The sequence below is a fragment of the Musa acuminata genome, chromosome BXJ3-2 (assembly GCF_036884655.1).
Source record: "Musa acuminata AAA Group cultivar baxijiao chromosome BXJ3-2, Cavendish_Baxijiao_AAA, whole genome shotgun sequence".
In the NCBI taxonomy this organism is placed as follows: domain Eukaryota; kingdom Viridiplantae; phylum Streptophyta; class Magnoliopsida; order Zingiberales; family Musaceae; genus Musa; species Musa acuminata.
The window spans coordinates 28111151-28129165 of NC_088350.1; the positions used below are offsets into that span (position 1 = coordinate 28111151).

Consider the following 18015-nt stretch of genomic DNA (forward strand, 5'->3'; position numbering starts at 1 on the left):
AGAACAAGCAGGTTTTGACTTATTAGCTCTTTCGGTAGAGTGCCAATAGAATAAACAAGTAGAAAGATGGCACCATTGCTATTGCATTATTAGAGCATTAAGGTCGTCACTGCAGATCTCGATGCAAAACAAAACAAAACTCCACAGTTTTTATACTCCAAGCAACTTTGAACATGGACTTTTCTTTCCCCCTCCTAATCGTGTGTTAGGTGGGTTGTCAGGTTCAGGCAGTCGTTAAGAGCATTAACAAAGACCTCTCGACAACTTGCAGTCTTCTTTTTTCATCTTTGGCTATCTGTCTTTGTTATTGTATTCGATAATTCTACGATGATGCTCACTTTTCAAAATAGATAATGTAGATCGGTTGTCTGTTCTGTGTTAGGAATCATAAAGGCTTGACTCTGTTCAAGACGATCATCGGGCTCAATAATTGGACCATAATCTCCACATAGCTATTGTGTCCTGATCATATATTTTTTCATGCACGAGTATAAACCTCATCGAATTCAATTTATTCTCAATAATCGATCTGTATATTTACAGATAATTCAGGAGAATACAAAACTACAGCAGATGCAGATGGTGGGGAAGTGGGAAACAAGAATTTTGATGTCAACATGAACATGACGCAACACAGTCCCTCTTATTTTTTGTTTTAACAATCTGAACTAAGATCTCACAAAACAAGATGATGTTACATGCTTATCTTCGCGTAGGGATGCATGATAGATTGCATTACCATATAAAAGGCCTGATACATTAATTACCGGTAATTCACAGGGACTGTCTTCCACAATTCACAGGGACTGTCTTCCACAACTTCGATGGTAACATGGTCACTTGCAATTGGAGAAGGATAACTCTACATCCGCATCGAAAGGCGCAGGCCCACGTACCATCACCCTAGAATCTGAGAAGTGGATATCATGCAGGAAGGGACAAGGATCAGAAACATTTGTAGGACCCAAATTAGTTGGAGACATGGCCATAGTTTGAATCTGCTCAAGGGTCTTCATAGCTTCTTCCATGGATGGACGTCCAGTAGGATCAGCACCAACACAACTTCGAGCGAGCTGGGCTACAAGAAAAGCGGCTCTTAATGGATATTGGCCATTGAGACTCGGGTCCATCATTCTATGCAGCTTTGTATAATCCGTGAGACACGAACTGATAAATATTTCTTGGAAGCTCTGTCCAGTGGGTTGGTGTACACATTCTAATGTCTCTTCGCTTGGTTGACTTGTTTGACTGTTCTCTTCGCTTGGTTGACTTGTTTGGCTGTTCTCTTCGCTTGGTTGACTTGTTTGACTGTTCTCTTTGCCTGCTAGTAGTATTTGACGTGCCCCCTTACCGGAGAGCATTTCCAGTAACACGACTCCAAATCCAAATACATCAATCTTATGATTCACAACGCCTGAAAAAAAAAAAAATTACATTAGAATATTCATAAGATGAAAGTAATAGGAGGTGGTCAATCATATCTTCATTAAAAGTACCGCTCTTTATGGGTAGATGGAGAAGTTATGGATACAGTCATTATGAAAATATAGAGTTATTAAGCTTCAGCAATCAGAACTAGTGCACAAACAAACAATGTGACTTACATATATTGTAATTAAGAGGAGGAACTATTAATATGAACAAAAAGTTTTCATCATCTTGGGGCAGTGGGCTACGCTAGTTTATGAATGATATCTTCTCTTTCACTTGCACCTGCAGCTAGCCCAGGGTGTGCAATTTTATAAACGAGTTTTACGAGAATTGTTGTAACCGGAACTGCCTACGTTGTTATTTCTGTGGAAGGAGATCTTCATGATCATTTACCTGACTCAAAGTACTCAGGAGCCAGATATCCAAAGGTGCCACAGAGGTCTGCTTCGACATTGGAGTCTCTGGCAGTCGGGCCATCCATTGCAAGCCCAAAGTCCGACAGCTTTGGGTTGAAATTCTAAGAATAAATATAAGTTTCAATACACATGTACCTCTTCCAAAAAAAAAAAAGATTCTTGAAGACCTAGAAAGGTGTACATACCGAGTCAAGAAGAATGTTGCTGCTCTTCACATCTCGAAGAATGATGAATGATGCATGTAAAAAAGCAAGGCCTCTAGCAGCACCAACTGCTATTTTTATCCTTAGATCCCATGAAAGTGGCTGCGAATCTGTAAAAAGAGTTCTGAGAATATGAATTTAACCATTTTAGGAAAAGATTATTCAGAGACTCATCAAGGCATGGAGCCATAAACGATCTCATGTGTATCACATGGTGATGAATTTAACCATTTTAGAATGCATGGTTAAAGGTTTATTCAATTTAAATCATTAGGTCACACAAGACAGGAAGCAAATTAATGACGAAACTCACTTTGAAACAGGTGTGCAGCCAAGATCCCATTATTCATGAACTCATAGACAAGAAGGATTTTTTTCTTCTTCTCCTTTGAGCAATATCCAAACAACTTTATCACATTAGGATGCGACAGTTTTCCTAGAAATTGCACCTCAGTCTGCCAAAGGAGAAAGAGATGAGAAAGCATTAGCTTATTTTTTCTCGAAAGTGAAAATTCACACCTCTAAATAACACCAACAGTTGGAGTGAAGTTCTTAAACTTGTCAAATGAAGATATACTACGTTCATGTGAACTATCGTTCCAGCATTCTGATGCTAAAGAGGCATAATGGCTACACTGTTGATGTTGTGAACTGAATAACATACTGCAACACTTGATGGAATAAAAATGAGGAAAAAGAGATCATTTCTAAAAGACCAACTGTAGATGTCATCAATGCTAGTTTGATGATCCCCAGATCTCTATCATTTAGGGCATGGGACTTCAATGGGATCACATAAACAGACTGTCACACTTTACACTGGCATAGTGGTTTTAAACAAAGAATTAATTACTGGCGAAACATAAAGGATATTTGTATGTAAGAAGATCTACAAAATTAATTAAAACTCAAACTACAAGTGTTAATGTGTCAAGCATCTATATAGTAAATTTGCATTAGAGATAAAATCCCAGATCATAGATCAAATAAAAAAGTTGTCTGTACATGGCTACAGTTCTAGATCAGTAAAACATTAATCCAATGAAAATCTAAAATAAAGTTAACAACCAAGTAAAACAGTGACTAAATTTACTTATATGGAAGGGTCTAGGTAATCACCAAAGCTTCCGGCAACCCTTGTCTACTGAATCGGCTAAGTCTTTTAACAGCAATGGCTGTCCCAAGCTCACTATTTGCTTCTTTTCCTTTTTTAAGAAATCCACGTCCACTAGTTGCTGCATTTAAAGAAATAGCGCTGATCCAACCTTTGTAGACAACCCCAAAACCTCCTTGTCCAAGAAGGTTCTCATCACTGAAGTTCATTGTGGCACTCTGCAATTCCTTGAACTTGAAGATCCGACAAAACACATCATTGATTCCAAGCCCATGTTTATTGCTGTTTGTAATTTTGGTGTTATTCTCTGTCTCTGCAATCAACCTTCCTGCATGAGGACATGTGGAATTGTTAGTCAAGTTGTTTCCTTTTTAGTTAGATTAGGTTTCAGAAATTTATAACCAATTTTATGACAATTGTTGTATAATGTTTGCTCTTTTTTCTTTATTGCGAACGTTGTATATTGTTTAGCTGCTTTTAGTGAGGCCATTCTTTGACAAAATTCTAAGTCATAAAGATAAATATCCAATGTGCCCACTTTTATAAATTTTTAAATGGCTAGTTGACCAAATCACTAAGGCTTGCACCGTTACGTTACCTCTCCTATCTAAGGGTGCCAACAGATCAGATGTAACCCAAGATGAACCAAGATTCAACTCAATTAAAGTAGATAAGGATCACAATCTCGACTTTATGATCAAACTGAACTATGATCCAATCCCTATATAATGATTATGTTTATCATACTTTGTCCTATACTAAGCCCAAATCATATGCCTAACCCAGCCTCCAACTATTTATAATATAGTAGCCTAATTGATGAACTTTTAAAACACATCTAAATAAATCTGAAGATAAAACCGGTAGCAGAATCATCAATCTATTCCACTGCCAAAAAGTTGACCATCATTATTTATGTGGTCTAAATTTAGAGTACACCACCACAATTCGGTCCCTTGCCTACTCAAATGGGGATCCCCATGGCTCTGCCTAAAGGCAGAACTAAAATGAAAAAGCCCAACCCAACCATCCACATCGCCATCCTAGTGAACCATTATCCTCTCAGTAATTATCACTGGAATACAGGCAATATATCTGGTCAAATGAGAGTGACCCCATCGACAATGATGTTATCAAGGATTAGGAATCTCAGTCTCATAGCCACTACTTAAGGCACCACTTCCCACAATTATCTCCATGATGATTAGGCTGCCATCTCTAGGTTTCCTGTGTGGGTGTTTAAAGCACCCTATCTTGGTACTACTCATTGGATCTAATCATCTGTGAGAAATGACATCACTCCTAAAATATAGTTTAATCTACCAAAATAGTATTTCTTATAGAATTCATTTGTTAAGTACTTCATCAAAATCAAATGATATACTTGGATAAGAGCAAGATTTGCTTTTTTGCAAGCACCTGGATTAGATAAAGGATCTTGCACCATCTTCTCCACTCCATCCAAAGGATATTCATGTTGGTCTCCTCTAATATTCTCTTTTCTTTCCTGAAAATAATTAAAGCAGAACAGATGAAAGGAGGGAAATGATGAAGTACTGAAACGGCAATTTATGAAGTCATCTCACTCAAATAGTAATTTGTAAATTCATAAGGTAACAATCCTTTTCAGTTAATTTAGTCAACCAGATATCATGCCAAATTTCTGAAGATCATTTATCCACCGACTGTTTACCCTTTTTCTCTTGAAAAAGAGAAAAAATATCTTCAGATGTTGAGCAATAAAAAAATCATAGAGTTGGCTCAAAATTAGTATCCTAAGAAACAAAAGTAAGGCAATAAATCCAGATGCTCATTCATAAATGAGTGGAGCTCAAACATCCATCATCCTACAGCAGTTGAGATGTAAGATAAAACACAATGCTACAGCATACTAAGTGTTAACAAGAGTATATATCGTCATTTTCTCCAATACCAAAAATCATATAGCCGTTGTGATTCAAAAATTCAAAATTTAGCAGTCAGATTATTTAGGAATTCAAGAAAAACATAACTAGACCAAAATATTCATGAAATATTTTGATAAAAAGGTGGGATTAAATATATACAAAGATCTTTTTACTAGATAGAGAAGTTTAAATATAATTTTTAATACATTCCAGGGATAGAGCTTAACATGACTCCTCACACCTCTTGCCAACCATGTGGTATTGATGAAGCAAGGATTTCAACAAAATAACTGAACTGCCCGTTTAAAGAGAAAACTAATCTATTTGGTGATCGTTCTAAGATGCAAGGTTCTGGAGCTGTACTTATTGATCAGTAAGGACTTAACTCTCAGTTTGATACCAGTTTTGAGATCCGTCTGATATATTAAATAATTAAAATGTTATTAGTCCAATTGGTTATTCAAAGTAAGATCAGATTGCGATTTAAATACTTGATGACCGGAACATTTACTCATCTGATAGTACAAGCCCGTATACCGTCTGATATCAGACCAGTATTTAAAATCTTGCCAAAAAATATTCGGAAGAAGGAAGAGTATACATACTCTTCCAATTTTCTAAGAAAATGATAAAAAATAATATTGGATATGGCATGGTCCTCCAAATAATAATCTAAAGTGAGCATACGTACAAAAGCAACTTTTAGTTTTTCATTTTAATATTTGCACTAGGACATGAGAGCAAAAGATGCAATGCGATGTGCCAAGAAGAATTAAGCACATATGTGATATCTATGAGGTTTGAGGAAGTAAAATATGTTTATTTGAGCGGAAAACCAAAATAAATAGTGTCACAAAGTTTATGTTCAAAATCATAACAAAAAAGACGGCAATCACAATTGCATCAAAAGTTTCTCATTTCTTATGTCAATTCATATAACAGGCGTACTATTCAATAACATAGGTTATGTTTGATAAAACATCATTACCATATCTAAGAAAAATATATTAATTATTACAGGAGCATAATATCCATACCTTGACTCTCTGGATATCCACGAGAGTGATGAGTGGGATAAGGTCCAAGTATCGAGCAATCTCAGCCTGTGCACTCCCTAACTGTTTCGCAATGTCCCATCCCATGACCAGAAGATACAGATAGTTCCGATCCTGGCAGCTGTTTACAAGAATGTAAGACCTCCTCAGTGCATCCTCCAGCAGCTCCAATGGCTCTCTCGTACTTCGATGCTTTCTGAGTTCCGAGATCCTCAGCTGCTCCAAAAGGTTGCCGACCAGCTTCAGCTGATGTGCAAATTGCCGGCAATTTTTCCTGTGCATTCGTGCATCCGAGGCGACCTTTATAATCATTCTGATTAGGCTGACAGCATCGACTCCCACCAGCTGCATGACACTGGCAACGTCGCCTACGGGCCCCCAGGTTGATGCCATTGCTCCCACACACAAGGGCAAACCTAAAACCTAAGAAACAGAGGGTACAGACATCCAAAAAGAAAGAGAAAAGAGGCAATCAACCATAGAATCAATCCAAACGAAGAACCAAATTAAATCAAAGACAAAGTAACTTCGAGATGCATGGCAGTAATACCTGGACTGGACCGGAGCTCCAAAGAAATGCCCTGTCACGATGATCCACCCCGCTCCACCCTTTCGTTGCTTTTTCTATAAGAACCAGAAGCGATGAAAGAGAATCGCTCTTAAAGATAGACAGAAGGGGTAGAGAGAGCAGGGGAAGACCTGAGGGAGGACATGTTGACTATGCGCACGCCGAAACTTCGTTGCTCTTTCATACGTATGGCCACTACAGGAACACGCGGCCGGGCTACTCCCCCGCCCGCTTACCGTGTCTTCGAGCATCCCTGTGTGATTGCCACTTCCTCTGTTCATTTTAGAGGCCGGAAGACCATTAAAAAGGCCGAGTTTAATGGGCTACGGCCCGTAAAGCGCATTCTAACCTCTTCGAACGAGCATATGGGAGCCCATGTCCAAAGGCCGAGTCCACTTCTCCGACAAAGAAGTGGCACGGCGGAGACGAGCGGGCGATGGCGATGGCGGCGGCTCCTGGCAGCAGCAAATGTCTCCTGGTCACCGGCCCTCCGGTAACTCCACACCAAGCCCCCACTGTGTTTTTGTATATGAGCGAGCAAATCTTTCATCTTTCTCTCATGGTTGCTGTTATCTTAGGGCCTGGGGAAGACGACCTTGATCACGAGGGTTCTTGAAGCCCTGCGGACCTCCCATCCTCACCTGACCGTTCAGGGCTTCTACACTCGTATGATCACCTTTCCTCTCTCTCTCTCTCTCTCTCTCTCTCTCTCTCTCTCTCTCTCTCTCTCCCTCTCTCTCTCTCTGTTGTAGTATTGTTGTTGATGATGATGTTTCAATCTTTTGTTGTTACTGTGTTGCATAGGTGAGGTGAGGGAGGGGGCGGACAGGGTGGGGTTTGAAGTCGTCACCTTGGACGGTAGGCGCGGCCCCCTCGCTTCCTCCAAGATCTCAAGGTTCGTTTTGCTTTTCCTTTTCCTTTTGTTTGATTTCCTCGCCTTCCCCGCATTCAGCTGCGGCTGGGACTTATCGAAGCAGGATCTTTGCCTGTTGCTGATGATGTGCTGGTCGTTAGAGTGTTTTCGGAGAATGGTGGTGAGAAAGGGTTAGGTTATGCGCACCAAGACTTGGAAACACATAGGGAAAAGAGAAAGGATGGGTTTCTGGAAGCCCATACCGTAGTGGTCGCCGGAGAATTTCTATTGTTCCTTGAACTCTGATTTCTTATTAAACAGCTGATCACAAACCACCATGGTTCGCCATATGGAGTTGCATGCATATGTAGTTTGCATATATTCTTTCGACATTGTAAAGACTATCGCCACTTTTCACTTGCTTCTGGTTGACACATCCATGTTTTTCAATGCAGCTGTGAATATGTGATGAAATTATAAATAAAGTAGTTGGTGGTTCTTAGAGGATTTGCTGTTTTCTATAATAAGCATTAGTAAATGGTTCGAAAAATCTTGCCAGGAAAAAAGGTATGCAGGTCTGAGGTGCTTATATTTGGTGCATTTCCAAGATTTTGTGAGGCTATATTTAGGATGTCAAAAGAAGAACTTTACAAGAACTCGTAATGCATATTGGCAGTAGTTAATAGTTTGTAGTTCAACATTCAGTCGAAAAGAACATGTGGTGTAAGGAATCAGTAGTAAGGAAAAAACTGTTGAAATGTGATTTTTTTGTATATTGATCTACATAATATCATTTTTAAATTAAATGTGTCAGCTAAAAGTGGATTTGGTTGGAGAAGGAAATTCTTTGAACGTGTTCAATCATTTGTCTAATTTTGTTTCCTGCATCCAGCAGGCAAGTTCTGTTGGACCTTATAACCAGGTAGATCCAGATCTATGGCTGTTTTAGTCTCCATTTTCATCTAATTATTGATTTGTTATTTCAAAATTAAAGTGTTTTTTGGTGTAACGTCTTTCCTCATATATTTGTTTAGTTCACACTTGTTGTTCTAGTTGCGACCAACACACCAGTTTTTCTTTGCAAATGCATAAGTAATTATGGGTTGGTTGGCGTAGATGTTGGCCTTCCTTTTCTTTTTTTTTTTCCATGTTAGATCTAGCTTACAATGGATTGCAAAAGTAACTCTTGCCAGTTAGTTAATCTTCTTTTGGGAACCAGTTATAAAGTATCGAGGGTTTTACATTCTCTATATTCTAACTGCTTTTTGATTTTTTTCCTTATTTTTTGCATGTTTGCTAAGTTTTGTACTAATTTTATACATGACTCTTTTCTTTTTCCTCTCAGGATTTGTTATATATTAACCCTGGTTATTTAAAGTCCTTATAGTTTTACTGCTCTCATTGTCATCATTGTCTTCATTGCCTTGGTTGTCATTATTATGTGTAAAACTTAAAAGTTCTTTTCAGGCATAATGTAACTTATCTTTGCGATTGTAGCACAGAGTCTTTCAGGTGGCCTACTGTTGGAAAATATAAAGTAGATGTTGCCTCATTTGAATCTTTGGCATTGCCTCAATTGCAGGTAAGCTGAGATTACTACTTGCAAGACAGCTTCTAGTGCTCTAATGTGTAGTAATAGTGCTAATTTCGTTATGCATTTCACATCAGATCAAGGAAGGCATAGATCTTTTTATAGTTGATGAAGTGGGTAAAATGGAACTATATAGTTCTTCTTTTTTCCCTGCTGTTCTGAGAGTTCTTGATTCCAATATTCCTTTTTTGGCAACGATACCTATACCTAAGTTTGGCCGTGACATTCCCGGAGGTACACTGTTTTCCTTTAATAGCTTGGTGTTTATGTTTGTGCTGATTTATGAAGTTAGATAAATTTAAGTTACTTAAGATAAAATCATAGATATTTCATTTGTTTGTCCGTTTCTTGTGTCTAATTTGTTTTAACTTTTCACACAACTTCTTGTCCAGTTCCTTATCATTAGTATATCACTACATTGAAAGAGCATCCGTAGCTCATCTCATTTTTGTGAATATTATGATGACCGTTCCACATTCCATTCTTTTGAATTCTGATCTCTTTGGATAACTAAAGTATTCTTCATAAGATATCATGGTTGGAACTAATTGGTAACATCTATTATTTGTCTTACGATAGTACATTTCATATTAGTCCACAGTGTGTAACTTTGAAAATATTTTCGAGCCTGGTATGCCAGCTTTTTTCTTTATTGAAGTTACATACACCAGGTGGATGATCTTGCATCAGTTATTTGATTTCTCTGTTGCCAGGTGTAGATGTTTCTTCTAGGGGGACTTTGATTCACATTCTGCAAAATATTTGTCTTCAACAGACACCTATACCAACTATGTATACATCCCTAATTTGTAAGATCTACACGACCAACTCCATTGTACAGTCCCACACTGCTTGGCCAAAAGATAAGATTTCCACATAGATGAAATATGATTCCTAGGGTAGTAAAAGGTATAATGTCATCAGCGGCTTTCCATTTCAAGCTACTCAAAAGAGGCTGGTTTTTATTTTCTAGTTAACCTTTGTTATTGAGTTGCAATTTCAATTTAGGGCTTAGCAGATTTTGGTTCTCCATCTCTAATAATTATTTTACACCAGAATCTACAGTCAAAAAAGCTTTTGCACTTTGACTAAACTTCCTAATTTACTTTGTTTATTTACAATTAGTTTCCAACACCATGTTTGGTCCCATCATTATCACGTAGCTTAGGATTTGTTGGAAAATTGATGCTTGGCTCATGATGCCTTAGGTTTCGCAAAATATTCCTTTAGATTTTGTTGACTTGGTGTGCGCTTTACAGTTGACTAAGTTGTGTTTAGATTGAAGTTCTTTTATCAGCTTGATCATACAACTAAGGAGATGTTAATAACCAACAATTATTATGTTGACTTAGAGTGTGCTGACTGCATTCACATGGTCTCCCTAATTTGTTTTTCTATGATGAAGCTTTTCATTGACTCTATGCCTCTTGCTTTCAGTTTTTGTTTTCCTTTTTTGCTAACGAAACCATTTCAACTTTAAATTTGCAGTGGCAAGGTTGAGAAATCATCCTGGAGCTACTGTCTTCACACTGAACCCAGGAAATAGAGATGCCATGAAGGACACCATATACTCTCAGATTGTTAATCTGCTACAGAACCACTGAAACCGTAATTCTTTTTTTTTTTCGCTTGCTAAAGCAGACATAATGTGGATTGAACTACTCTGTTGCACCTTGTTCTTATTTTCTTCGACCGCAGCATTATTATATGTGCTGAATGAGAAAACCATTTGCAGCATCCAAAGACTCGAGGTTTTCAATTAATTGAACTGTCTTTGTCTTTCTGTGGTGGATGCCCTACGTGAAGGAACATGCTGCTTCTTCAGCTTTTAGTTAGCTTGAATTGCTTATTTTCCAGGTGAATTCTGATCTTGTGATGTCTTTTCTGCTGCTGAGAAATCTAAATGTGTCAAAATCTTTTGATCACAAGTCATGAAAGTGGCAAAGAGCTGCCATTCCATTGGTTGGCTTTGTGCGTTGAGGCGAGATGTACATGTGGCCAAAGTGTAAATAATGCACAGGAAAGGAAGACGAGTAAAATAACGAGTGAAATTATATGTATATGAATTAATCAAGACTCTAACATCGTCGCTTCCGTAGCATAGTGGTAGTGCGTTCGCTTCGTAAGCGAAAGGTCGCGAGTTCGATCCTCGCCGGGAGCTTTATTTTTTATTTTTTATTTTGGGGAAAATATTTCAACTCTCTCTCCCGTGGCAAAATATTTCTTGAAAGTTAGCCTCCCTCCTTTGGTTCAGTGATTGGTATGCACCTTTTTTTTCCCTTGATTGAGTTCTGCATAATTCGCTATTCCCTTATATACTATCCCTTATCAAGTCAGTCTAATCAAATGGAATCACAAGGCAAGGGCAAAATAAGAAAAAAAAGAATCAAAATTCCAATACCTATCTGAATTAAATCACGATCTGATATCTCTAGTGACCTAATCTATGATCATAGTATATGCATGGTATTATGCAAAATATCGATAGTGACTATTATTTTTTTATTTTTTATTTTGGGAAAAATATTTCATCTCTCTCTCGAGTGGCAAAATATTTCTTGAAAGTTAGCCTCCCTCCTTTGGTTCAGTGATTGGTATGCACCTTTTTTTTCCCTTGATTGAGTTCTGCATAATTCGCTATTCCCTTATATACTATCCCTTATCAAGTCAGTCTAATCAAATGGGATCACACGGCAAGGGCAAAATAAGAAAAAAAAGAATCAAAATTCCAATACCTATCTGAATTAAATCACGATCTGATATCTCTAGTGACCTAATCTATGATCATAGTATATGCATGGTATTATGCAAAATATCGATAGTGACTAGATTAGCTCGATTTAATTTGAGCATGCATGCATAGCACCGAGAGGTCTCTGATTTAGCGTCCAACCTACACAGAGAACGAGGACGAGTAAGATTCCACATGTGATCAGTCTTATGATAAGTTAGTAACAAAATAAAAAGTAATAGTCTTAAATAAAACAATAACTAACATCGATATCCTTGATCTTGCAAGCTAGATCTAGTATCAACTTGTTCAAAGATTGAGATTGAGTGAGGTTCTCGATGTGCTTCCTCCGATAGTAAGTTATTAATGAAATGATTGTATAACAATAACCAACTTATATTATTATGATCTAATAAGTGTTTTTATAATTGATACAATTGAAAAGATCATTCTAATTGACGAAATATTCTATTAGCATTTTATATTAGACATATATATCTCAATCGTTAATGAGGTCACTAACCATCTCGATCTGACCCACCTGTCATGTGTTAGGGTGAATATTTTTTGAATTTTATTTAGAACAAGATAAATTTGTAAAATGCTAAATCCATTTTATATTGGACTGATGGCTCATTTGTTAATCAGATCCCTAACCATCTCGATCTGACTCAGCTGCCACGTGTCTTGTCCTCGTTAGAGTGAATATTTCTCGGATTTCATTTAGAACAAGATAAATTTGTAAAATGCTGCATCCGATATTAAGCAAAGATGTGGAGAAATGACATGAAGCAGATTGTTATATGCTCATCAAGGCAAGCAAGGTTGATAGCTCAGCCCATATCAGGGCTTTCCACAAGAGTGTGAACTTTTCTTGAGATATCTCTGTCATGAGCTGGAATTCTTAAAGATACCAAAATGCTTCAAGCCAGAGAAGACACTCATTTCATGTTTTGTGGAAGTATTGCCATCATTCTTGCTAGATTTGCTTCTTAATGATCAGCCATCAAGAGTGGTTAAAAGCCTATAAACAAGCATGTGGAAAGTTGAGATTGAAATCTCTATCTTTGTGAAGCATTAAAATGACAAAATTAAAAAGGACAACTTTGTTGCATGCCATTCAAGATTAAAGAATGAAAGATCCATCACCTCTATCTACGTAAGGAAAACCTTTCACCACTGTGACAAATGTTTGTAATTTCAGATGAAAGGCTGTATATGCCCATGAACCATATGCAAACTTTGAATTGTCATAAACTTGTAAGCAAATAAATTAACCGATCAAATTACACGAGTAAATCCCACACCACACCACAGTTTCTCAAAATGAATCCTGACCTAAAAGTTCATCAAGGCTCAACTTTAAGGTCGAGGAAAAAAAAAAATACAGGTAATGTACTCTCAAAGGTTAGCCTGTAATGCATAAAGACATGCAAGGCCCTCCCCTCCTTATTCCTTCCCTTTTATCAATTAATATATAACCACTTACAAAAATAGAAAAAACATAAATTTTGCACATTACACATCTGATGGCGGCGTTGTCTGTTATCCCCGTGTTACTTTGTTGAAGCTGCTTTCTCCAAATATATCACCGATGATCCGATCATGATTGAAGATACCACTTGTATAAAGGAATAGACATAACAATTACTTGAGAAGACGATACCAGAGGACGGTATGTAGCTGAAGCTTCTCACTTCCCCACCTGAACTTTAAGCTTACTCATACCAGTCTCCAGCTTTTCCATACCAGCTTCATTATTTTCACCACCAGATTTTGCATCTCTGACCTTAAGCCATGGATGTTGCAGACACTGTGCCGCCGTTGGTCGCTTCTCTGGAGCAAAGTCAAATAGAGGGCATAGAAACTCCACAAATTCATGGGCAATGGCCTCAGAAAATTTGTATTTCTCAACAAGCAACCGATCCAGAGGCCAGAATTTCAGCCTTCGTATCCTCTTCAGGTCTCCATACCTGTCAAAGTAGTCCTTTGATCGGGATCCAGTAGTAGCAATCTGAAGAGCAGCGTGAAAGCTACTTATTATCATGCATTAAGCGAGTTACAATAACAAAAACCAGTTCTCACCTTTTTGGGCATCTTTCCAAGGAGCTCCATCATTAAAGCCAAGTGATCCTGAAAAAGAGCCAAGTTGTTTAGTGAAAAATAATTCATAACAGAAGTTGAAATTATTTTCAGATGAAACAAAACAATCACAGGCTGGAGCTTGCAAATACACGTCTTGATATCAAAAGAACATTTGGAGCTTATTAATTAGTTCTAACTATTTCACACATTTATCATACAAATTCAGAAGTTGATGATTTAATTAAAGAAAAATAACTAATGCAAGACAACGAGCAAAGAAGAAAATAAAAGAATAGTTGCTAACAAGCAAAGATGTAAGAACCAGGATCCAAACTAGAATAATGCTTTGGAGAAAAATCCATAAAGTTCGCATTGGGTAAGTGATGCAAGTTACACATTTTAAGATTAATTTGTAATAAATGAATACCGCTAAATTACACGATCAGCAGTAGTTCCTGACTAGAGTTGGATGACTATAAGTCCAAGTTTTTGGAATCTGCATCTCTACCATTTTTACATAAAAATAACCAACACCACATTTTTGCAAAAGAAACAATAAAAATACATTCTTATACATTCCAAGATGCTTTTGATTAAACATTATGAAAGAAGGATACATGTTAATGCTGATACCAATCAGGGAAGAATAACTTCTACTTTCAAGATGATCATTTTTGACACATAAACATGAAATAAAGTGAATACACACACACACACACACACACACACACACAATTGATGTTAGAAAAGTTACATAGACATATGCTGTTGGAAAAGCACCAGTATTGCATTCCAGTCTGCCTTACCAAGAATGCAAAATATATCAAAGCCTGTTCTATTGGAATTTCAATAGACTAATTAATTTAACATCTTCCACCATTTTCTCTCTGTTAGTCACTATTATGTATATAGTGAAACCAAACTAATATAATCTACTTCCCCTTTCTGCTCTCTCTACCAAGTTCCAAATTATATCTTGCTTACTAAAGCTTCAATCTCCAATTCTATACACAGCTTCGGTACAATGCATCAGTATTCTGTCCACTTCACATGTTTCAAACTAAAACTCATTTCAAAATATTGTTTCAACATCTTGGAAAATACAATATTTTCCATTAACAGGGATGAATTTAATCTTTTAAGGCTGAAGCCATCTCATATAGAACTCTCAACAACATCTGCCAAACACTTTTAATTGAAGTCAAGTGTGACCTTCAACCAGGTTTTATTTGTTCTTTTGTCCATATAATCCAGAATAATGCTGGAAGAATGTGTACAAACATATGTTCAGGCGTCAGCTAAATTTCTAAGCAACAATGTCAATTTAGATCAGTGCTTCCTTTGTTTACCCAATTTTCGAAGTAAAAAAGTAAGTATTCTTGCTTATATACAGGTAGGAGCCATACCTCATCTTCACTATATCCTTGGCCAATTTTAGGAGTAAATAACATATCTCCAGTGGCAAGCTCAAAAGCCATGCAAGCAAAAGACCACATATCTGTGGAAAATGAGTAACCAGCACCAAGAATGACCTCAGGTGACCTATATTGCCTTGTCTGGATATCATCAGTTAACTGTTTATCGCACCAACAAGCATTCCCAAAATCCACAATTTTGCATCCCAGATCAATCCCTTCTAAGCTCCTTTCCTGCTGCAAAACCAGTGGATCTGATGCTCTCCTCTCAGCGATTCTTGCCCTTGCCCTCTTTGCCTTTTTCTTCAGCCTCTTCTCAATCATATTGACCACCGTTCCCCCATTTGGGTTGCCCTCGGGCCTCTCTAGGATTGGGGTGAACCCAGACCTGACTGGATCCTTCGAAGGATCAATAGTGGAAACAAGAAGAACATTCTCCAGTTTCAAATCTGTGTGAATGATGCCAACTTCCCGGTGCAAATAATCAAGACCAACCAAGATAGACCTGCATATGTTTCTCACTCTATCCAACCCAATGCCTTTATAGCGGTTGTACTTGACAAGCCGAAGTAGGCTATCGCCAAGGAACTCGATTACCAGGCAAAGATGCTGTCCATTTGGTCCAACATGCTTGAAGTGGTCAAGCAATCGGACGATGCACTTGGAATTTGAGGCATCTCCTTCGGCAATTGCTGAAAGCAGCTCAATCTCATGGATGGCAGCTTGAGCGAACTCCGGTGCACTCTTTTGGATTTTGAGAGCAACAAAATTCTGCAGAACAAAATAACTGAACGTGAATTCGGAAGAAAAATAAAAAAATGTACCAAGAAGAGAAAAAATACCGATCTGCACAGGACAAGAAGGCAGCAAGAATGGATAGCGATAATTATACGATCGAGAATATGAGGCAAACAAGAAATAAAATTAATAGATGATGTTAATCACCAAGATTAAAGTTAGTATGCAATTCTTGGGAAAAAAAACAGGGTTCAGTAACACCACTGTCGAATGCTTTAAGGGGAAAAGAATCCCATAAACAGTGAGACTATCGAGCACAACGTAGAAAGTGTGGAGAATGAATGAAACATCATCAATGCTTTTCCATTCACGGCAATAATCATTCAGCCGTACAATCTTGAACATAAAATGCGTTAAAAAGAAAGTACAAGAAATAAAGGCACCCTCGTCTTAATAATTCTTCAATCAATATGAAATATTCTTCAATTGAATTCAGTGCAAAAAAGATCAAATCGAAGAAAGGTCGGAAAATCGAGTTAAATCGAAGACTGGAACAAAAATATGAGAGATTTAGCAGATAATTGGCAAAGATCTACGCAAGGTCGCGATCTTTAGAAGAGAATTGACATCAAACGGAGTAACTGGCGGCTAAAGGCACGATCTTTCCTCAAACCATCGCCAACCCGGGGAAAACATCACGGAGAAGGAAAGAGAGATGCGGGAGTGCGATCGAGCACCTGGGATCGGGTGTCGTAGGCGAGCCAGACGGTGGAGAAATGGCCCCACCCGAGCTTCCGCTGGGCGATGTACCGCCCGCCGGCGAATTGATCGCCGACCCTGACGGCGTGGTACCCCCCTTTCCTGTAGGCATCCACGCCCTCGTCCTCCTCCGACGCCGACGACGACGAGCACGACATCTCGCTCCCTCCCCGCCCGCGTTCGCTCCCAAAGCGACTCTTTTTGGTCGCCGGCTTGTACCCGAAGGATCCAAAACTCCCACCAACTAAGAAGGGAGACGGAGAACGAGGAGAAGGAGGAGGAAGGAGAAGAAGCGGATCTGATGGAGGAAGGAGAGGCGATGGATACAACTGGCCGAAAGGAATATGACCGCTTCCACCACCTGAAAAGTGTTCGCACCAAAGAGCGAGAGAAAAAGGGGTGAGTTGGTTGTTTCGTGACTTAACTGGAGTGCATCTCAGGCTGCAAGAACGAACACGGCACGCGTGTCAAGCAACGGTTGGGATGGCGTTAAGATTCGGACTTGCTCCTGGACTCATCCACCTTTGCACGGTTGGCAATGGGTCAGATTCGGGTTCGATCAGACGTCACGTTTATGGGCATGTAAGCTTCATCCACATCAATCCATCATTTTCCTCGCAATCTAATGTACTTAATTCTTTTTTTGATTTTTTGAAGATTATAAATCACGGTCCAATGACGATTTCTTGTACATACACCGAACATGTATTAGCATCATATAAAAAATATCGTTCACGATATATATATATATATATATATATATATTCCTCAATAAATAAGTCATATATATATATATATAATTATAATTATAAATTCGGTGAAAAGCAAAGGAAAAAGCAGTGAAACATCTCTGCCCCCGCCAGCTCACTGTTGAAAGATGGCATATGCATAGTTCTTTACTAAAGCACTTTCAAATAAAAAAAAAGTACATAAAAAAGTTTTATATTATTAGAATAGATTTTGATTATCCGATCCATCCGATATAAATGCCATTAGAATGAAAAAAATAAATCTTTAAGTGATTAGGATGGAGACGGAGACTTTGATTAATCACGATCAAGCATGATTTTGTTTTCTAATATTGTTTTTTAGAATATTTATATACAAAAAAATAATTTTTTGTCAATTTTATTTTTTTTAAATTTCAAA

At 37.9% G+C, this 18015-nt stretch overlaps 3 protein-coding genes and 1 non-coding gene across 4 annotated transcripts; 2 read left to right on the forward strand and 2 right to left on the reverse strand.

Moving 5' to 3' along the window:
* Nucleotides 1–491: 491 nt before the first annotated feature.
* On the reverse strand, nt 492–6965 carry LOC135631700 (probable serine/threonine-protein kinase PIX13). The gene is made up of 9 exons (XM_065139476.1): nt 6826–6965; nt 6677–6750; nt 6109–6549; nt 4584–4671; nt 3170–3492; nt 2364–2505; nt 2033–2160; nt 1825–1948; nt 492–1414 (listed from the first exon to the last, which is right to left on the reverse strand). The coding sequence occupies exons 3-9, from the start codon at nt 6517–6519 to the stop codon at nt 837–839; spliced, it is 1794 nt and encodes a 597-aa protein (XP_064995548.1). The 5' UTR covers nt 6520–6549; nt 6677–6750; nt 6826–6965; the 3' UTR covers nt 492–836.
* Nucleotides 6966–7042: 77 nt separating this feature from the next.
* Nucleotides 7043–10921, forward strand: LOC135631702 (uncharacterized). The gene is made up of 6 exons (XM_065139478.1): nt 7043–7187; nt 7273–7360; nt 7499–7589; nt 9045–9129; nt 9216–9372; nt 10627–10921. Exons 1-6 carry the CDS (start codon nt 7131–7133, stop codon nt 10740–10742), a joined length of 594 nt encoding a protein of 197 aa, XP_064995550.1. The 5' UTR covers nt 7043–7130; the 3' UTR covers nt 10743–10921.
* A 306-nt stretch (nt 10922–11227) lies between these two features.
* Nucleotides 11228–11299, forward strand: TRNAT-CGU (transfer RNA threonine (anticodon CGU)). Its single transcript has one exon. It is a non-coding gene; the product is annotated as a tRNA-Thr (tRNA).
* A 1817-nt stretch (nt 11300–13116) lies between these two features.
* Nucleotides 13117–17227, reverse strand: LOC135631951 (uncharacterized). Its single transcript, XM_065140122.1, has 4 exons — nt 16845–17227; nt 15361–16140; nt 13955–14002; nt 13117–13883 (listed from the first exon to the last, which is right to left on the reverse strand). Exons 1-4 carry the CDS (start codon nt 17022–17024, stop codon nt 13563–13565), a joined length of 1329 nt encoding a protein of 442 aa, XP_064996194.1. The 5' UTR covers nt 17025–17227; the 3' UTR covers nt 13117–13562.
* Nucleotides 17228–18015: the final 788 nt, after the last annotated feature.